General features: G+C 41.7%; 1 protein-coding gene and 1 long non-coding RNA gene across 2 annotated transcripts; both read left to right on the top strand.

Annotated features, from left to right (window-relative positions):
- Window positions 1–999: 999 nt before the first annotated feature.
- slc22a18 (solute carrier family 22 member 18) lies at window positions 1000–8897 on the top strand. Its single transcript, XM_041034782.1, has 10 exons — window positions 1000–1574; window positions 2854–2951; window positions 3119–3264; window positions 3588–3720; window positions 4113–4225; window positions 7086–7196; window positions 7382–7482; window positions 7592–7693; window positions 7893–8013; window positions 8292–8897. The coding sequence occupies exons 1-10, from the start codon at window positions 1437–1439 to the stop codon at window positions 8477–8479; spliced, it is 1251 nt and encodes a 416-aa protein (XP_040890716.1). The 5' UTR covers window positions 1000–1436; the 3' UTR covers window positions 8480–8897.
- A 7853-nt stretch (window positions 8898–16750) lies between these two features.
- Window positions 16751–22438, top strand: LOC121183978. The gene is made up of 3 exons (XR_005894256.1): window positions 16751–16864; window positions 16951–17032; window positions 21817–22438. It is a non-coding gene; the product is annotated as an uncharacterized LOC121183978 (long non-coding RNA).
- Window positions 22439–22446: the final 8 nt, after the last annotated feature.

Raw genomic sequence — 22446 nt, 5'->3', positions numbered from 1 at the left:
CCGGGTTCTCGGCCGGCTGACCCGTAGAGTAGCCGCGTCTTCGCCAAATATGGAAAGTACACTTCCACTAAAATCCAAGATGGCGCGGCTCAAATGCCCATGGTTTGGTCACGAAACCGACTCCCCGAAACCAATGGGTGAGGTCACGGGTGCTACGTCCATGCTTTATACAGTCTATGCTGCATACAGTGCCACTGTTTGCTTAAAGGAAGCCACTTCATTGGCTGTACCATCCATGTAAAAGTCTGTCTTTGGTGTTTGAAACTCTGTCTGGTGTGCACATTTAAACACTGGATCCAAGAGCCATTTCAATCCTTTATTAAGGGTAAGGTGAAACAAAAGATGCTTGAGTGGATGAATGGAGGATTTTCTGTACAAAAGAATACATAATCAAAATTCTACCATGCATGTCCCAGCCAGCTAAAATAAACAAACAGGAAACAACCTGCTTACATGTTTATGCATCCACCAAAGGCCTAAAAAACAGCAGTTAGCATGGAGTAAGCATGGTGTAGCAGCATGGCTTTACTTAAGATAAGATAAGACTAACAAGAAAAACAGTAAAAAAGGATAAAGTGCAGAAAAACAAGAAGTGTGCATGCAATTCAAGTACAAAAAAAAATGCAAAGTGCAAAAAATAGCATCTAAGAAAGTTAAGTTAAAGATACAACAAACAGTAAACAAAAAAGTAAAAACTGGTCATATACAAATTTACATGATAATGGAGGAATGATGAGTAGGATGCTGTGCTAAAGTGTGAAACTAGTATTTCCATTTTATTCTTCTGCTCCATTACATTTAATATGGAAGTATTATACTTGCCAGTAATCTAAGTATATGTAGGTAAAGGTGTCTTTGTATACAGTGATCAGTTTCACCTGGGGCTTCCAACGATGAGTCAGTTATCTATCTGTCTGTCTGTCTATGTATCTATGTATCTAACACCATTAAAATGAGCTTGGACTCCTGAGATGTTCAAATTCCGACCTGAGCAGGGGCGTTTGAACGCACCGCGGTAGTAAACTTCCACATTCCCGGTTGATCGTCTTTTCCTTTCTCCTTTAATAAGCGTCGCTGTTCGGCCAGTTTCTTTTTTTACGGTATTTTCGACAGGATATGGGCTCACGGACAGGTCCATCTGTCCCCTTAAAACCGAACACTTCAGTTTTCCCATAATGGATTATATTTTGTCGTAACTAGCTAACGTTAACGTCCACCTCGGTAACGCCCCCGTGCCGCCTCTCAGCTCCAAAGTACAACCGACGTTAGGTTTACTGGCTCATGTGAAAGTTCACTCGGGTTAAAGGGTGTTATTTTACCGGGCGAGCGACTCCTCGATTTTAGCCTCAGACAGTTTGACTTCCACCGACTTTCACTTTCCGTCACACGGTGAAGTTACGTTAACGGCACCGTAAAGGTGTGTTTTAGGCACCGAAATGAGTCGAAAAGGCGAAACGACCGTGGAAACCCCCGGTGCCGGCCAACAACCGGAGAGGACGAAAGTCATTTACATCGTTTACATCATCGCTGCTTTGGACATAACATGGATGTTTTTGCAGTTTTCTGTAACCCCTGTAAGTATAAGGCTATCACGTCTGTTATGTCAGAGCAGGAAGCCGAGATTTCCGTGCCCGTCGTGAACGTGAAAACGCTCCATAACGACAAAGCGAAATAACGCTGCCAATGTATTTAATGCCCTTTGTTTAGTTTACTAATTAAGATTTTTGCATGCAGAGCTTATGAGAGAGGCTTTGTTATGCAGTACATTAAACAACCGAACACGATAAACAAGTAGAGCCGACGCGAAGAGTCGATTAATCAATCGGTCGATTGGCAGAAAATTAACTAGCAACTAAGTCATTTAAAGTCATGTAAAAATGTAAAACATTTTATGGTGAAGATTTGCTGCTTTTCCTTTTTTACTTGTAACAAGAGTATTTTCACATTGTGGTATCGCTGCTTTTACTCAAGATAAAGATTCCACCACGGCTTAAATAAACATATACTCATGTATTATCAGCTAAATGCACCTAAATGTACTTAATCAAAAGTTAAAGTGCTAATATTTGTTTATAGCACTGATTTATTTTATCCTGTATAATAATATTGGATTTATTAATGCACCTTTGGATTTATTCAGGAGAAACGCACCTTTAGTCCATGCAAACACATTAACATCGACATTAAACTCAAAAAAGTGCAGAGGGAGATTAATTTCTGTCTCCGCCTTCCTCAAATATCATCAAAAGTCACTCTCGTCAAAGCCGAGCTGGTAACATGTTAAGATTAATGAGTTTGACTATTTTTTTTTTGTAACTAAAGCAATATCAAAGCTTCTGCTAATATTGTACTAATTTAAACTGCCTGTGATTAGTTGACTACTGTGTTTTGATCCCCTTTCCTGATGGAAATAAACCTTCACCAACATTAGAAACATCTGATAATTAAGACTAACAACATGACTTCAGTGAGGACTTATTTGATTGTCTTTCATATGAAATACAGCAATGCGGGGATCCTTCTTAGCGTAACGGTTGAGGTGAAACAGAACTTGACAGAAAAACTCAAAGTGAAAGCTTCACACAGTAATTAGAGTATGGTGAGAAAAGAGGGTGAGATACTCTGAGATTTCAGTTTGTGCAGACCTTCCTTAATGTGTTTGAAACCCTTCATTACTGATGACCCTCATACCCATTACACATACATGCATTTACTTGTTGATTCAGTTTATTTGTACAGGCGTGACGGTGGGTGTGTTAAAAAGGGGAAGGCGCCCAGATTTTTGTTCTACACCTCTGCATGCTGTCGAATTATGTATTTTAATGTCTTTATTTTCATTATGTCTCTGTGTAGTATTTGGCAAAGAAGCTTGGCTTTGACACTTTGTGGTTTGGTTATTTGCAAACCATGGTGGGCATCACTCAGCTGCTGGGGGGTCCTATGTTTGGAAGGTAAGTGCAAGGCTTTGCTGACAACACAAAAAAACACTTCTGCTACATGTGCTTTCACAGACCTGCATGGAGATTGTTCCTTATGTGTTTCACAGGCCAACAGTGGCGACCTACACTGTTTTTTGTGCAGCAGAAAACGTGGTTTCTGGGTTTTGTTTCGTTGACAGGTTTGCAGATCTCTTCGGGGCACGAGCAGCCTTGTCTCTGGCCTGTTCTGCAACTGTTGTTTTCTTCCTGCTGCTGGCCATAGCAGACCATCCTGCCATGCTGTTCATCCACAAAATACCCACGGTCTTCATGCACGTCCTGCCTGGTGAGCACCGCACATCTACAGCCCTCCTCACTCATCTAAACATTTCAAACATCAAACGTAAAATATTATTAGCTATTAATTATTCATGGTTATTAATTCCTTCCTTCCCTCTTTCTTCCTTTGCTGAATATGTGGCTTAACTATTTCTACAATCATGGCCCCTATAAAAAAATCAGTACCATGATGATATTTCAAAATTTGGAAGAAAAATATTTTGAGAAAATATTGTGTTGTAATATCCTGATTTTATTTTTATTTATTATCCTGAAAATGGATGTAATTTGACTTGCCTTTATTTTTTTTCTTCCCTCTCCTGTCTGCAGCGTCTCAGATGGTTGTTGCAGACCTTTCAGAACCTGAAAAACGGGCAGATGCTTTGTCCAAACTAGGTCTGTGTTTTGGCGTCGGTATGATCGCGGGCTCCACGCTGGGCGGACAGCTCAGCATGCGCTATGGGTGAGTGTCACTGTATGTGTGTTTGTATTGGGAGGTGGCGTCCTGGTTTTGAGTCTTACCCTGTTTTTGATTATGTATGAGAATGTATGGTATTTACATCAAACATGAAAAACCTGCCAGATAGCCAGATATTTCCACCAGGACTCAGTGGAAACCAAAGCAGAGCAAAAAGGAGAGTGAATATGTTGCTCTGGATCTTCTTAGTGTGTAAATAAACAACTGTTTCAACAACATGTTCGCCACAAACTCTTCTTAAGTTGATAATATTTCAGTGTTGAGTTTAGAGCTTGTTTCCAAGTGGACCAGAAAAATCAGTTATTACTTCTTTAACTCAGCATGAAATGTCCCGAATGCTTGTCCACCTAACGCTGCTTTTACTTTGTATTTCCCAGGGAGACATTTACTGCATGTTTTGCGGCTGTGGGGAGTGCCTTCAGTTTACTGCTGGTTTTAAAGTTTATCCCAAAAACTACTAAAGCTCAAGCTCCAAGAACCAACGCTGAAAGTAAGACACACTTCTGCCTACGACACCTGATGCTCTCAGCTGTTTGGGAATTTGTATAAAACGCTGATGTTCAGGCTTATGGCACAGAGGCATTAGGAAGCAAGGGGTGAGCCGGTGTAGAACTGAAACGATTAGCTGATTAATCGATAATTCAATCAACAGAAAAGCGAGCCAAAAAAGTGAAACAATGCAAAGTATTATCTGATTCGAGTTTTTCAAATGAGAGGATTTCCTGCTTTTCTTTGTCATATATCATAAATATTAATGGGTCTTTCTACTTTCGGTCTGGACGTCTGTGAAAACACGATGGCTGTTTTTGGAAAATTTTTGACCAAAGGATTAATTGAAGAAGTAATCAGCTGATTGCTCATGAATGAAAGTAGTGGATAGTTGTAGCCCATGTCCTTTTGTGTTGATGATACACGTCGTGCCAGTTCGAGCCGTAGATGTTCTTCAACTGTGAGTCATGCAACACAGCTTATGGACAAAGTTAATGGGACTTATCCTATGGGATAGACTGAGTGACTGCATGGCTGTGGAATTGGAATTTACTTCACTGAATCACATTCTGTTGGAATGGTCTGATGTCTTAGATAAGATAGAAACCTGTACAGTTCATATCTAAACGAGACCCAGTGTCAGGCTGCAGAAAGATGGAGTGCCTAAATACAGTGCTATTCGACAATGACGACAAACATTTGCATAAGGCCGGCACCGTGTCAGCTTATCATCGCTACGTCTTATCGTCAGTCCTTCCTGGCGCTGGGCAGGAATACGCCCACATGCAGAAGAAAAACCAGACGCTTGAGAGGGAAAACAAGGCCCTCAAGAAGAAAGTTGAGCTTTTGACGACTGACGCTGAACAGTTCAAGGCAGAGCGGCAAAGAATCCACCAGGTGATCAAACACAGAGACCACCTGAGGAAGGAGCTGGTGCTGTGCAAAAATGAATTGCTGGTGATGGGTAAGAAGATTGGCATCCAGAAAACGGACCTGAAGAGGGGATGCAAGCAGAGCGAGGCACTGAAGGAGGAACTGGAGTCAGTGAAGAAGGAGCTGCAGTCAGTAAAGCAGGGTGCTGTCAAACAGAGGGCAGAGCAGCAAAACCTGAAGGAACACCTGGACCAGGTGATCAAAGAGAGAGATGGCCTGACTGGCAAGTGGCTGCAGAGCCAACACGAATGCTCGGAGCTGCGTGACAAAATGACCATTCAGCAATCGAGCCTGAACGTGAAGGACGGTCAGGTCAAAGAGCACATGAAGCACATCCATCTCCTCAAGCTGGAGAACCTGGAACTTGAGAAGGAGAGGGTCATCATGGAAAGCAATGCAGATGACCAGAGGCGGGCGCTTCGGAAGCGTGAGGAAGAGCTTCGCACGCAGAAGGAGAAGCTCAAAGAGAGCGAAAGCTGTCGCGATCTCGAGAATCGGATTGGAAGAAAAGTAGTAATTCTCCAGCAGAGACCTCAGAAGATGAGGCAACCCAGGCAAGAGGAGCCTGTACAGAAGATTAAGTCCTTACAGAAAGAGCTGCTCACCCAGACTGAAGAGCTGAGGAAAGCACAGAAGCAGTGCGAAGAGCTGAAGAAAAGTCTGACACAGGTGGCAGTGCAGTTGCAGCAGCTCCAGAGGACGGTCAGAGAACAAAAAGAAAAGCTCAAAGCAGTAACAGCACAGAGGAACGTGTACAGAAGTGAGGCTGAAAAACTGGGCAAAGAATTAGCAGACATCAGGAAGGTGCACCGCGCTGAAAAACTGCAGAGCAGACTGGCCAAGAGGACGAAAAAAGCCAAGCTGTCCCCTGGAGACACATCGGGCCCGTCCCACCTCTCACCTGCCTCTCCAAAGCACTAACATATCCTAACAACGTCCCCTGAGGTCCAACTATAGTCAGATTTCAGAATTGTAGGAACAAGAATTTAAACATGGACATTTGCAGAAATCTGAGGAGGGCACATCTCTCTGTAAATTACCTCTCCCCAGTGATGTTCCTGGTTTTCAGAGAGAGCTCGGGCTGGTTCTTTCCACCGTTCACTGAGATGTTTTTGCAAAACTGGGTTATAAAAATAAAAATAAATTCATTTGACTTGATACTGATCTGATTCTCTGTGATTTTTGTCAGTGTAACAGTATAAACATGGAACGCATGGTATGACTTAAATAAAAAAGTCACCTTACATTATTCATTTGTAAGATAATTAAATATGTTATTAGAAAATCCTGGCGATTATGCACAGTCAGTCACATTGGTTTGTGTGGTTGGCTCATAGTGAGGCCATGCTGAGAGACTGTGCTGTTACTGTTCTTTACAGGAAAACTTGGACATTGTGTGATTGACTTCCTCTCACTCCCGTGTCCATTTAATATGAAGCGAGGCTCAGCAGCTGGTTGTCCTGACTTAGCATAAAGACTGAAAACACGGATGAAACAGTCACTTATTTAAAAAAAAAACACCACACTTCCGACAGCTCTAGAGCTTTATTGTTATTGATACTGTTATTGTTTAAGTGTAAAAATGTTAAGTGGTGGTTTTACATGAGGTTACGTGCTGGACTAGCTTTTTGGCCTTAACTCCATATTTAATGGACACGATCTTCATCAAACATCAAACTTTTTTCAAAATGCGAAATCACAAGTTTTAGAGAAATAATTGAATTTTCAAGTTCATGGAAAACTGCTCAAAAAATAATTCATGCTTCTGCCTGTGTGCCTCAAATTCTTGTTTTTTTTTTTAATTCACAAATTTCAAATTTCTTTTGCTGTGGTTGTTTCATTGGGCCTGTTTTAAATTTTGTAGTCTGGAAGCTGCTGTTTGTGTAGTTGTACATCAGTTTTACTCTTTGTCTTTGAATCTGCTGCAGGTGAGAACAAAAGCAAGTCAGTATTCAATGTGGGAGAGATCACAAGACTGATGAAGTTTCCAGGTGTGACTCCGACTTTTGCTGTGAAGATCGTGGCCGGGTTGCCATCAGGTGAGAGTTTTTTTTAAACAAGAGTGTATATAGTACAGTAAATGCAAACTGATATATGGATTTTTAAACGCAGCCATCTTTGATTTGTAAAATGACACACGCTGAGTCAGGTCATTAAAAAATGGTGGGGTGAAAAATCTAATCTGTAAATGAAACTGAAGAATTTCTCTTCTCTCTTTCCAAAGGCATTTTTCAAGTGATGTTTTCTATCATTGCACTGGAGTTCTTCAAGCTGCAGCCTGAGGAGAATGGTTATCTGATGGCCTATTTTGGCGTCGTGCAAATGGTGGGTTTCGCTGAAATCCAGGACAAGTTCGTTGTAATTTCGGTGCTTTATTTGTCACATGCAGCAGCTCAGGATGGGATCGGGCTCTAAAACTGGGATATGTGTTCAGGTTATTCAGGGAGGAGTGATCGGTCGACTCACAGCGAGATACTCTGAGAGCTCGCTGCTGCTTCTGTCCATCGGCGTTTCTTCTTTGGTGGGACTGGCTCAGGTACTGTGATCAATACTCAGTCCAAAGTTCAAGCCTGGACTAAACTGATGGTCTGTAGTTCCAGGCTGAGGTGACTTGCATTTGTCATTTTTAGTAAAGTGTTATTGAATTTTAATATTAATCAGCTGATAATGAAACTAATCCACGGTTGTACCCCCTGCTTAAGTGCTTTTATTTTGATACATCTTTCTTCCTGCAGGCTTACATGCAGAACGTGTTCCACTTGTGCGTCATCGTCGTCCCCATGATGTTTTCCCTCAGTATGTTTAACGTCATCACAGACAGCATGCTCACCAAGAGCGTACCGTCCTCTGACACAGGTGAGCTCATCCTGCACAGCGCGGCACTGAAAAAAATATCACATTAACAGAAACAGGCTTTAATTTTGCAAAGCAGAATTTTGATGAGTCGTTTGTGTGGCAGCATCTGATCAGATAAAACAGAAAGGAACCTGAAAAGAGGATTAACTCATAAAAGATAGTGAGAATTGCATAAATAAGGCTGGAGCAACATTTTTTAAATATTTCAAAATGAGAATTTCTAAGTTTTTTTGTTTTTGTCCAGTTACTCATTAAACCCTCGCTGCTCTGACACACAGGCACAATGCTGGGGCTGTGTGCATCCGTTCAGTCTCTGCTTCGCACTGTTGGTCCGACTGCTGGAGGCTTCCTGTATGTAAACTATGGTATTTCCTCAATAGGCCTAATCCAGTTTGTTGTCAACGTTGCAGTGTTTGTTTATCTGCTGCAGCGTCGGCTCAAGAAGACAGACGCACAAAAGAAATGAAAACACTTAGTTCTTGAAAAGCTGTTTTTCATCTCCACACTGTCCAAAACCAAAAACAGGAAGTGGAAATCAATATTTGATTTTTTAGGAACAATCTCTTCTACACTTGCACAAACTCATTCTCAAAACACTGTGATGCAGCTGTTTACAGTTCTGCATTATTCATGTTTTTCACTCTGTTGTTCAATCTGTGGTCGAGGCACCAAACCGGACCAAACCACTAGATGGCAGCAAATCCCCCATTTTAGTTCATTGTTCTCACTCACATTAGAGAACATTTTTTTTATCAGTTTGCTGATAATGAGATTTTATTATCTTTAGTCAAAAAATATTAATTAATAGAACAATCAATCAATCATTTTTAAATGAATATAGCTAGCTATATCAGAACATTTTTTAATTTGTAATGAAAGTTTATTTTCTTATGTATCATTGTTTTTCATTAAACATATAAAAATGATTCTATTTTTGTATTAAATTCATTTTAATGTATTCCCGAATGAATTCCTTTGGATTCAGTTAAAACTTTTAGTGTCCTGTGATAGTCTCCATGCATTTTCAGAGGTTTATAGAATCAAAATATAAAGAGAATGATCATCAGAACAGAGCACTTGTAATTTCGTTCAGGTCGTTTTAAAGACTAGAATAATGAGGAGAGTCTAATCTGCTGTAGTGTTTGTGTGTAAATTTTAATGTAAGGAATAAGAAACAATGGGACAAAGCAGTTATTTTCTTTATATGAAGTCCAAGATAGAAAGTTAGAGCCGTGACAACAGTCGATACACAGCAGCTCCAGTTCAAAGGATTTCACCATTTTTTTGTTCCTTCCTCTCCATCAATCAGTTCATGACCCCTCAGATTTATCCTGTGACCATTGGAGGGAACTCGACCCCTAGGTTGGGAGCTACTGGCCTAAACAACCTATAGTAGCTGAACATAAAGTAGTTAATACTAACTCCACCTCAACCAGCTACAACAGTAAAGTGCAGCTTAGTAACACATCTAATAACGCGGCCCATTTTTCAGTACATTTACTTCTAATACTTGAAATAAATTTTACGAATAATACTTTTGTACTTCAGCTTTCCTGTGTACGAGCAAATATTAAAAACAAGTGGCATACTGTGAGGAGGATAAACAAATCCTTTAGTGTTAATCACAGTCGTTCTCCGTCATATTTATTCACAGTTTCCTGCCGAGCTGCAGCATGTGGAAGTGATGTCACACAATCTGGAGCAGGTGTTTTCATTGTTTCCTCAAAATACTGTGTTTTAGAAATATTACGTCCAGCGATGCCAGATAAATATGATCTTATTCTAACAGCAGGGGGTCAGCCGTGTTTAAAAGCTATTACGGACCAGGCTGCATCTTCAACAGATGTCACTGGTGTGGTTTTCTTTGGCAGTTTGTTGGCTCGAATGTCCAGTGCAACTGGTCACCAAAACAGGAGACTGTGACCTTCAGATTAAATCATAAATACTGCCACAAGGCCCCGTGTTTGTGTCTTTATAGTCAAAAATGAGAGAAGACAGAAAGAGTGTTTTACTATCAAACCGAGGATATAAAAGACAGACATTATGTGAAACATGAACTTCATTTTCATGACACTTTTAGATATTTTATTTCAGTAATTAATTGATTTTTAAAGTATTAAAAATCAAAATCCTGTCAATAAGACAAATTTAAAGAAAGCATATTGGAAGCCCATATTTAATAACTCCTCTTAGCTGTGGCAGGGTGTGACAGCCTGTTTAGGTGGACTGCACCTTTAATGTGATCAGCCGTCTCAGTGACAATCCCATCATCTGAGCCTGATCCCACACCTCGCTCGTTACTCGCTGTAGCCCGACAGACGTTTTCTTCAAAAACACTCGTTTTATTCGCGGCTGTCGACGTCGCTTCAGCTCCACTTCCTGATTTTTACACTCAGATTGTTAAAAAAAAAAGAAAAAGGCCTCTTGAATCTTCTGTCTCTGTGTCTCTGTCTGACTTGCAGACACTCAAAGGACTGTAGATGGATCTAAAGGGTGTCACTGTATCTGTGGACCCAGGGGGCGGCCCAGACCACTGGAGGCGGTGCCTTGTTACACTTGGCCCTTTGAGTCAGGGGGAGCTGGGACAATGCTGTTGTTAACACTCCTGACGGGGACCTTTGGGTCCTCTGAAAGTTTAATGTGACTCAGCGAGCGACCCGCGCTCACCGAGGTCAGAGATGAGCGCGGCCCGGCGATGGTCCAAGGTTGCCTTGTGTCGGCGCATTGGAAACTAAACGCCGGTGGGGGTGGGGAGGCATCGGGTCCTGGCCTTGTTTTGTCCCCGGTGGCATGGATAATGAGGCATCTGTCTCCACCTGCCGCATGGAGAGATGAGGCTCACTGTCTCACTTAAAAAGAGCACAGGTTACCTATCTGATTTGTCCTGAACAGGCCAGGGACATGATCTGAAGCAGAGGAGCCTTCGGTCTAAATGTTTTATACCACGGAGTACTTATTTCTCTTTGAGCCTCACCACACAAGGCTCCTTTGGCACAAACACTTTGCACAGTGTCTTGTTAGCCGCATCTAGAAAATTGCAAACCAGATCAATCAAACATGAGTCAGTTTTAATTACTCTTCCCTTAGAAAGGGTATCGTCTTGTATTAATATAAGGAAACATCACTTAATCACAGCTCTTTGTTATAAACCACAGATCACAACACAGAGCTGATTCCTGCTCAGAAATAATACAGTGCTGAGGTGCACGTGACAGCAGCTCAACATGGCTGCACAGCTCACCAACCCCCCGCCATCCTGCCCGGTGGACCTCGTGGAGCTCGTGGAGTTGGCCACAGGAATGAAAGGTGATCTTAGGGGGGTTTTGTCTTGGTGTAATCAGACAGCGACATCATCAATCATGAGAGGGGGAATTACAGCGGGCTACAATGGGAGATAAGATAATGAGTGGGGCCACAGCGACCTGGTGAGGGACAGCTCGAGTTCCCGTCCTGATTACGTGGCAGAGGCCTGACTGGCTGCAGAACTGCTGGGGGACGCTGGTCTCACAGATCCGGGATGAGCAAAACACGTTTCTGTCCCGCTAAAGTTCACTGAACGAATCAAAGCGCTGCACGAAGGTGAAAGCTCTTCTACTGTACTTCATGATCATCGCGCTTTTAAGTCTGGTTAATCCTCAGGGGAGCATTAATGTGCTCAGCAAATTAAATGGTAATTTCCCTTTTCATATTTATTATTTTGTGTAAACAGAGAAATCTTGGTGTGACGGTGGCACCAGGGGAAAGACCACGGGCTAATCACAGAAACATAATGAATAATCCTCTGGAGACAACAAGCATCCACATCAAATCTAATGGAAATCTGATCATTAGTTTTCAAGTTTCACATGTTACGGTCCAAAGCGTTGGTCAAGGAAGAATCTCTGAGGCACACCGTGAGCGTCAGCATGTCAGCTGCAGCTTCACTCCTCAAACAGTGACCACACAGAAAGTGTTCAGGCACAGGGCATCAGCGAAGTCTGTGAAGTTTTTTATCTCTCACACTTCCCACAGTGCTTGAGCACTGTCATATCTTGCTTTGGACCAAGCAGTTGTCTAACTAACCAACATCATTATCTAAATTCCAATACCTTATTACAGGTATTGATGACAAATCTGTACTGATTGAGTACTGATCATTTAACGTGTTATCAGTATACACTTCACTGGTCGGCAGGTGAGAGTCACGTGTGTTGATCACCGGGCATCTTAGGAGACAGGCTGTCCCCTCCTCTGTCTGTGATGCTGCGATGGAGCGTGCTCGGTCGTGTGTCAGCGGCTCTGAGCCGTATGACGCCCAGTCCGACCAGCACGCTCTGGTCCACACTCTCACTCCCTGACATGTGCCGCTGCCCGCTAATCCTCCACTGACGCCTCTCTGAGGCATCACACCCGACAACAGAACAATGAATGACCACTGCGCTGACCTCAGAGGGCGACCGGCTCCCTCTTCCCTCTGTGGACGGCCATATTAGTCTTCCATACCATTCAGTTAATACACAGGAGCTGCTGTATGTTAGCAGATTATCTTGTAGCATACCAGGGAACATAGAGGAGGTTCCCCTATAATGTCTGCGCTGCTGCAGGGAAATTAATTGTTTTCCTCGGGATTAGGACAGTTGGAGATTTGAATGTTTGGAGCTAATATGTTACAAAAGAGAGGATGTGGATATCATTTTAATTATGGCTGAGCCGATTAGATAACAATATGATGCATTAGTAAAAGGCGGGAAAAGTGTGCCAGGAGAGGCATCTGTTTGAATTATCGACTGTAAGCTCTGCATGTTGTTTGCATGACTCATATGGAGCAAGCATCTGTGTTCTGCGAGAATAAATCTGACCATTATTGGTCATATTGCTCAGCTTAGCTTACCGTGTATGATGCAACCAAGACTTCATATGGGCCAGTCGAGAGTTGTTCATACAGCCAGTTAAATACAAGTTGGGGTAGAGCTGGATTATCTCTCTGGGCTCTACAGCCCCTGGAGAGTTCAGTTTGAGAAGGTGAATATCAAACTTTATTAAAATTGTGACCCAAATATGATATTTTTTATCGATGCGTATGCCACAAAGCCAATTTAGATTTAAAATGTGCCTGAGAAAAGTATATTACTTTTTTATAGTTATGTCATGAAATAATTCCACTTGTTCTCAGTGCAGGAAGATTCCTATACATCAACAAGCTGATTTATCCTGACAACAGGTGATAGACTGTAAGTATACTGTCATTTGAAGAAAACTTTTAAAATTAAAATGACCTGCACAGGTGTTTTCAGATATTTGGGCTGATTAGACATCGTCTCCAGTTGGAGCTGTGCTGGAAATAACGTGATGTGAGTAAATGAATACAGTGAATACAGTAAAGGTGTAAGTTTTCCTTTACTATATTCACTGGCAGTGGCTCTTCGCCCTACGTCTAACCCTGTGGAGGAAACTCATTTCAGCCTCTTGTATCCGCAATCTCATTCTTTTGGTGAGGGTCGGACTTAAACTTAGAATGATGAATTACTGACTAAGCTCATCAAATTAAAACTTAAGTCATGCGAAAATGATGAACTGCATGTAAGTTCATGTCCAACGCTTGGACATGAACTTACAGAGTAACACAAAGACAGGATGAGACTCACAGTGAACACACCCACTGTGCTGACCGCCTGTTCCTCAGGGTCAGCAGTGAAACACTCTCTAAATTGGCCTGTAGTTTAATTTTACTGAGTTAAATGAGCTGATGTGCCTCTGATATTTACTCAGGCAATTGATTTCATCACACTGATTATTATGTGGATGGCAGATGGCGAGCCGGTGGTAATCCCAGCTGCCCATTGGCCTGACCCTTTGCACTCAACCCACCTCCTCCCAAACCAACACGCGACACCCCCCTGAAACCTTAACGAACCCGCTGAGCCGCACGGCCAAAGAGCTGCTTTACACTGGTGAGTAATAGCTGTGTCAGCAGTCAGTGATGAGCCAGAGGGTGAGGGGGGGAGGTGGGGGGGTGAGTGGGGGTATTAGAGCCCCATTAAAGCTAAGTGGGCTGCATTGTTAATGAAGATTGTATTGTAAACAGTGCGGCTACTGTTACTGTACACTCCTGACACCCACAAACACAAGGTTTTAATTCATTTATGTTTTCCTCATGGAATAAACAAAACTGACATTTTTATCTCAAGAGTAAAAGAATTCTGGGATTTTGACTTGGAACAACAAAAATGAAGGAAAATAAAAACTTAATTATTGATTCATAAAACAATTAATTTAGTGTAAAAATCAAAAATAACTACATGTAATTCACATTGTCAGAATCTAAGCTGATGCACTAAAATGGGTTATATATAAAAATTCAGTGACATTAAGGACAAAAATTATTTTTATGGGAATTTTGTCAAATCCACCTCTTTACTGCCGCTTCGTATGACTGCAGAGATACTGCTGAGCCAATACCTTCTGTCTCCGCGCAGCATATAACAAAAATCAATCACTTTCTTTCCCCAGATTTTTATAAAAATATCCCTCATAGGCCGTAAGGTCACGAAACACAGGAGACAACTTTCACATGTCTGATGTGTTGGGATAATCTTAGTTTTATACAACTTTATCAGTTACCACTTAAAAAGTGCAGCGCTCCTCATAGTGCATCCTTCCATCTGTTAAAACAAAGCAGTGACACTGTATGTAGCTTACAGAAATGTAACAATGGTCATTTCAGTTACCTCATTTGCTATAATCTTCTTGCTTCCTCTGCGTTTCCACAGGGGCCCTAATCTAATCTAAAGTCATCTGAACTAATCCTCAGCAGCAGCAGCAGCAGCAGCGGTCGAGGTAAATTAGTCCTTTGACTGATAGCCATCTGCCAGACGTGTCTAATTAGTTTGTTTTACTCGCCTAATGCAAAAATGAAATTTAGATAGGTGAGAAGTGGGAGTGGAGTTAGCAGCTAAAGCTAAAAGGTGTCATGCTTCAAAGACAGATCACTGTTTTCTGCCTCCTGCCGGGGCAGTAAGTAACGCTTACTGAATAAAAAGTCAGAGTGTGACGCTCTGGGCAGTGATATGCTAAATTACCTGGTGCTGTCATACCTGGTAAAAAAACAGAATACCTGGAATTTTTAATCCTACTCTTTGACAACAGATGACATTCAAAAGGATTATTCAAATCTTCTTAATTCGATTCACCGTTGAACTGAGACCTCACTGTGCTGTCAGAGACATAATCATAACGATGGCCTCGACTGGCTGAAGACTTATATATAAATATTAATATAAACATAAAAATGTAAGGACATTATTTATTTACATATCAGGATCATGATATCACTTAAAATGTGATTATATTTACCGAAAGTCAAAAATTGAATAGTTGTATGCATGACACAACAACGCAATTCTAGTTAATCAATTTATTACTTAATTAATTCTTATTAACCTAAGTCAGAATCAGAAAACTGATAAGAGTAAATAAACTCGAAATAAACTCGAAATGTTTGTACCATAACCAGACAGGGAAAACAGGAACTCCCTTGTGTGGTACTTTTATTTTTTCCCCTGTGGACCACTGTACATGACAGAAAATTAACTGGCAACTATTCTGATAATCGATTAATTTTTTAAAGTGATTTTCAGCCACAAATGCCAGAGATTCACTGGCACCAACTTCTCAGGTGTGAAGATTTGTAATTTGTGTTCTGTGAACATTTCTGACAAATTTGTGATGAATCCGTTTATGTAGGCCCAAATGATGTGGAGTAAACATTCTGTATTTGACCACCTGTGAAATATCTGTCCCTGTAAACCAGATGGACGAGGACGAGGTTTTCAGAGTCACCTTTTCACCTTTAGTTTAAATTATTTTTTTTTTGTTGTTGTTTTCTTTTGTTTCTCATCAGTCAAACACGTTTGATGCTCACTGAAGCAGACACGGGGCCTCTGGTTTGTTTTTTTCTCTATTGTACGACTTGAATGCAAACAATATTAATTAAAACAAAAACAACACAATGCCGCCAGCAGCAGCAGCAGCAGCAGTTGGCTGCTGAGTGTCTGTGGATCTCCTAAACAAACTGCAGGGCCCTGAGCTGCATCAAGAGGCTCAGCCGAGGTCCAATCTGACATTTATCTCTCCGGGCCGTTCTGCTGATGGCAGCACGACGTCGCTTTAGGAAGCAGCTGTTTACTGTCAGAGATCTAGGTCAGGACAGAGAGAGCTGGACCCACCGCCAGGCAGACTCCTGCCAACAGCTTACACACAGACTGGCCTCCAGTGCATCTACAGGGGCCTCTGAATGATTCGGGGGGGGGGGGGGGGGGGGGGACCTAGAGCGGGGCCGGGATCCTGGACCATGGCAGGGATTAGAGATATTAACAATTTAAAACTTCATTATCATTCAGTGTATTTGATAGGAATTATGATATGATAACAAGAGCATGACCACATTGAAGACGTCAAACAAATGGTAAAAGCATAAAATATAAACTTTAAAATATTTAAAAACTTTATGCATTAAAAGAGGTAAGACAAGTAAATAGCTTATCAAAACCAGCATTGCATCAAAACCATAAAAACACTGGTACGTGTGCCATCGTGTTCATGCCATTAAAACGCCCTGCGGCATTAACATCACAGGCTGAGAAAACAATCAAGCACATTTAGTAGATGTTCTGGAACTTTTGACATGTTTGACACATGATCTTCATCAGCAGGTCGACTGCTTTGGTCCATTTTAACGATTGTTGCACTACATTTCTGAACAGGTGGATTGGGTGGATGGCAGGTGCAGTGACTGGGTTTGCATCCACATTCGTATCCGTGGTTTAGGCACCAAAAGCACTTTGGTTAAGGTTCGAGAAAGTTTTGGTTAAATGTAAGTCACTGCAAACTTTTTCCATATTAAACCAGACCAGGATCTTCCACTCACCTTAACCACGATCTTTATTTAACTTTATTTAGAAAACAGCGTTCACTGAGGTGATTGATGTGGATGATGAAGATCCGCTGCCAGAGCTTTCCACCAGACACACCTGACACACAGGTAAGAGGCTCAGCATCCACAGTCAGATCCCAAAGGCAGCTTTATCACACTGTTATATAACACACACACTCTCATACATACACTGATGCAAGGCTGATGTGAGGACGCAACCACACTGCTGTCGTCAGCACTGGCCAGATCAGATTTAACAGCCCCCCCCCTTCATGTTTCATGATCCATGGTAACACCCTCCTCCCTGTGTGTGTGTGTGTGTGTGTGTGTTTTTATCCTCTTTCATATGCGTGGCCCGCTCAGGCAGGTGAGGTTACTGAGTGTTAGTGGTGATGTAATCAGGTGTGTTGTAATGTGTGAACAACAGGTGTGACAGCAGGAGGTCGTTCCCAAACAAGGAAAAAATGGTGTAAAAAAGAAAGATTTATCACATGAAACGTGATCCTCATTATAACGGCCACAACGACAGGAAAAGGATAAATGGATAGCAGAAAATGCAAATGACATAATTTAATGAAAAAATAAAGTGAAGTATAAAATAGAATAACAGGTTTAACATGACAAGCAACAAGTTTAACCTATTAAACCTGTTTTCTACTTATTACACATTAAAGTATAAATCTGAGGCTAAAATAAAAAAAAAAAAACAGGAACCCAGATAATGATATGATGAAGTTTTCATCACTGTCACGTTGCTTTGTTGTGCAGTGCACGACTGCATCTCGAGTCATATTAAGGACACACCTGGGTTTTCATTCCTGTAGTTTCCATCATTCACGATCAATCTGTCTTGTGATTTACCAAAAAATCTCACATTTACTTATAAATGACAAATACTTGGATTTCTTCTTATTGCAAAACCTCAAAGTAACAATTCGATAATATAAAAACAAAAAAAGCAAACAGTATTTTAAGCTGTAATCAGGCGTAGGCCAGTTGACGGAGGTTTGCGTCGCCTCGTCACACTTGTTTTCAAACTCTCGTATGAAATATAGCAGAGACTCATTAATGTCATTACATAACACGGCTCCTCTAATCATTCTTTGAATCCTAATATTAGGCTGCTCCCCAGCTAATCTATTTCTCTTGGCATAATCTATGGCCTGCTCATGTAAGCAAGTCTTCACCTAAAACTTGATGGTGTCACTGTGTACTTCAGCTTATTATTATTATGTAAACTGTTATAATGCTGCGATTGGCCCGGGCCAACGAGCCGCAGCCGCTCGTCTCCACGGCAGAGTCATCGTCTAAACATAGAGCAGATCTGATCTGCGGCTCAACACCTTCACGCTCCTGCAGCAGGTGTCAGTTTTATACACGACAGGCCTGAGCGATGTTTTCTGTTACTGTGAATTACTGTGCACATCCAGGCCTGGCTGGGTGAAGGCGTAGGACAAAAAAACCTCAGCAAGCAAAACTATTTACTTTATGTTTATTGGTTTAGATTTTTTTTTACAGATGTTTTTTTGTTTGTTTGTTTTTCACCTTGTTTATTAGGGATTTATTAGCCGTGGATGATAATTCTGTTTTTTGTTTTCTGTACAGGACTTAATGATATTTGTTATGAATGAAAAACAAAGTCAGATGCAGGTCAAGATTTAGATGCAGATTACATTTTCTAATTTTAAAAATATCTGTGTGAGAGCGGAGAGATGAAAACACTGGGAGGGTCATAAAAAAAACTTCACAACAGCCTAAGCAAAGCTTCCTCCTTTGTAGAAACAATAAACGTTGTGTGCAAGGCACAAAGCAGTGAGGGGGTCTTAGCCAACCAAAGTCAGCTGCTTAAAAAGCTGAAATGCTGCAGGAAAACATTTTGTGAAGCACAAATATTTCAAAATGTTTAGACCCACCGTCCTTCTTTAATTACTTTTTAGTAATTATACCTGAGCTTAATAATTGAAGATTTGCCAAATCTAACCCTCCGTACATGGCACATATTATCTGAGTGGCTAATATATACGTGATTTCAATAAATAATAAAGCAATAATCATATCTCTCATGAGGTCCTTTTGCTCATAAGATATTAAAAGGAACCACCAGCATAAGTAAATTAAACCTGCATAATATATGAAGAGGAGATGAATGGGATACTAGTCGGTCAGTTGATTTTGGGCTAAATCATAAACTCGTCTAAATGCTGTCGTGAACAGTCTGATGGCTCTGCCACCTCTTTTCATTCTCACACCTGTAATATGTTACTCTCATAATCTTTTCAAAATAAAATAAACTCTTAATTGTTCAAAAATTTAAAAAGTTTGGTTTTCATTCTGACTATAACGAATGTAAACCATAAAACATAAATGTAAGTGTGTGAATGCATCAAAATGTGATGCCCGTAAAACTTTGGCAAAATAAAAATGAAAGGTGAGCGTGTGTTTCCATCAGCACAGGATTACATAACGAATTAAGCACCTGCTGCAGAGAGGAACCACCTCACGCGCTGGTGTTTTGGGTGAATTCTACTTTTGTGAAATCTGCCATAAAAACGTCTTTAGAGCATGTAACAACAGGAGCGAGCTCTCTTTTCACACACCTGTGGTTTTTTGTTTTGAGGCCTGTTAGCGGTGAGTAGATTCATTGTTTGTGTACTGTGTACCAGGAGCTTGATTTTCTGCCCCAGTCCCCCCCACCCCCAAACTCATCTGCTTTTACACAAAACAAAAAAAAGTCTCCGTGTCCACATCAGTAATTGGTGTGTAATTGGGTGAATTCACGCAAAAAAAGCCTGACCTGAGAAGACTAATTAAGTGGTAAATCTTACAAAGGTCAACAGTGTGTTGGCCAAGGATGAAGAGAGTAGCCACCATATGGCTAAAGATGCCCACAAGAAGTGTGTCTTCACTGCTCTTTTAATCTTTTGAGCTAATTGTGTTTCTTGCCCCCCCACCCCCCTCACCCACCCTCCGTCAGTCTCCTGTCGACTCCGGCCGGTGCCCTGGCAGACAAAATGTGGCCAAACTCTAATCTACTTAACTGCTTTCCACTTTGTTTTTCTAATTATGGTCGGGGCCTTGTTATTGTGGCTCTGAAACTCGCTGACGTCGACATTAATTTTGCTCTTCCAGCAAATTTTCTACTTAGAGTTTATCAGAGATGAAACGGTTAAAGCAAGAAGAAGAGAGTTGCATTAAAATTTGACAGATTACACAGAGAATCAAAACGATGATAACCAGTTGTTCAACATTAACTAATTGACTCTGCATTCTAGTCCGGATGAAAGTATCATTTGAATTAAAGTCAATTAATCAATATTTTTCAAATGAATAACGGATCAATAATATGTAATATGTTGTTCATTCAGGCTGTAGCCAGGATTTTAAGCAGATATACTTGATATTTTTATATTATTGTTTAATGTGGAAACGTTAACAGGACAAAGGCGACCTACAGAGACTTTACAGATCTCTGACCATAGCTTTACGATTTGGGTTCACTCTCATTGCCTCGTATTCAGCCGCAGCCGTTTTCACCATTTAGCAGCCAGATGTTTCCCTGAGGAGGTGGTGGAGACCAAAGACAGAGCTAAAATACTGGATGTGTTCATCACAAGTTAGAAAGTTATTTTAAGTTTCAGAGATACTGATATGAGAGGTTCAGACCCCTCAGTTTCCTCATGGTGGGCTTTTCTGGGTTAACTGAGTCTGAGCACAGACCCCATCAGCTCTACTGACCTTTTTTTTGCCTGTCATCTCATTGTTTTAGTTTTCTGACCCACAGCAGGTGGCAAAGTTAGTGACTGGCCCTGAAAAGCAAAGTGAATGTTGGACTTTCGTCAATCTGGAGGCCAAAAGGCGCCAAAAAGGCGATAACATGTCAGATGTTGTGGTTTCAGCTTGGTCATCTGCCGCACTGTGGCATAAAAAAACATCAATTACTGCAAGTGCTCACGTGTCCAGTCTAAGATCAGTCATTAGTGCAGTTACTGACGCGTGTTACAGGCACAGGACAAACAGCAAACAGTAAAACAAACAGTCAGTACAGATGCCAGCGCACAGATGTCAGAAACATGGCGGCTCGCGTCCTCTTCAGATTAAGATCATTCACTTGAACCACTCAACTGTGTGAAGAAACAAATGCTGAAAACGGGCAGAAAGTTGCATGAGCGTTGGGGCGCGGTCACACCGTTTGACACCTGCTTCAAAGTTTGGAACTGGAACATTTGTGATTTCACAGGGATCCTCTGGCTTTTCTCCAGTTTGATTTTCACTTTCATGCTGGGAAATAATGTTTTTAATGACTCTGTTTGCCTTTGTTTGGAGACCTCAATCATAGAAATAATGCACAGTGCTTTTCATTTGGCCCCAAATTGTCTGACATTTTAGTAAACGCCAAGTCAATTTCATTTAAGTGTGATTACAAGGCTGCGCGGTTCATGTTCTCCCCCCGAGTTCTGTCCTCTGGTTCTCCGTCCTCAAGTCTCCTGTCGGCTGCAGCTGAAAACTGCTCCCTGTGTAAACGCCACATGTGTGATGGTTCTAGCTTCTTAATAATAAATGGGAGACCGTCATGATTGAGCTAAATTAGTGTCGGCCGAAACATCAGCCATTCAAAACTTCATTGTTCCCTCTGTGACCTTTTTCTTCTGGCGGCAGAGGGAAGCGGAATATCTCTAGTTTGTTAAGAAAAAGAGCAAAATAGGAGTTAATAAGCAGTTCCTCAGCAAACACTGGGAGTCACTATGAATGGGAGGCAATCATACAGATCAAATATACAGCCGGGGGAAATGGAGCTGGAATTTGGAGGCAAAAAAAAAGAAAGGAGGGGAAATATAAATCGAACAGGCGAGTAAATATAATAATGTGCGCCTGATGTAATCATTCTGTTGCAGATACCGAAGAGGAGTGTTGACTGATGGATGCCGGCGTGGACAGAGGAGACACAGGGAGATGGAGCAGGATGGGAACTGGTCTAAAGTTACAGCTCTTCCAGTAGAGAGCTTCGGGGCTCATCACCGTGGCTGTTTCTTCCTCTTCCACGTCTGTTTTTGTTTGCAGACTCGATGAGGATCACAGTCTGAGCAGCACCAATGTTCTGGCAATGTGACTGATTGATCCAGTAGATGAACAGTAAAGATTAAGAGGATGACAAATAAGCATGCTGCTTACACAGCGCTTGGGGCTAATCCTCCCCCTCCACCCCCTGGACTCCCTTTTGAGGAGCTGCCGCCGAGGAGCACCCACAGACAGTGACCGACCCCGACGGCCAGAGGGAGGACGCACAACCTGTTGACGTGCAACAAGTGTCAGCTCGAGCTCATGGCAGGACCCCAGCCCATCTGCATCTCCACACCAGAGCCTGCAGCACAGTAGAGGCTCAACCTGCCATCTGTCCACTGGGGACCAGCGGAGACCCCACAGCTACACAATTTAAATTTTTCACAAGTGTTTTTTGTTGCCAAAACAACCTCAAAAGGAAGTTGAACTTTTTTCCTGGACGTTGTAACTTTTCAAGAGGACGA

Source organism: Toxotes jaculatrix, chromosome 1 (genome assembly GCF_017976425.1).
Source record: "Toxotes jaculatrix isolate fToxJac2 chromosome 1, fToxJac2.pri, whole genome shotgun sequence".
Lineage (NCBI taxonomy): Eukaryota > Metazoa > Chordata > Actinopteri > Toxotidae > Toxotes > Toxotes jaculatrix.
The sequence above is the reverse complement of the archived record's forward strand: the minus strand, read 5'-3'. Positions and strand labels throughout refer to the sequence as shown.

What these genes read in the sequence shown, in the direction of transcription:
- slc22a18 (XM_041034782.1), top strand. Translation starts at nt 1,437, where the DNA reads ATGAGTCGAAAAGGCGAAACGACCGTGGAAACCCCCGGTGCCGGCCAA. An exon ending in TGCAGTTTTCTGTAACCCCT is followed by an intron (nt 1,575 to 2,853) that starts GTAAGTATAAGG and finishes GTCTCTGTGTAG; the next exon opens with TATTTGGCAAAGAAGCTTGG. An exon ending in CTTTGGTGGGACTGGCTCAG is followed by an intron (nt 7,694 to 7,892) that starts GTACTGTGATCA and finishes TTCTTCCTGCAG; the next exon opens with GCTTACATGCAGAACGTGTT.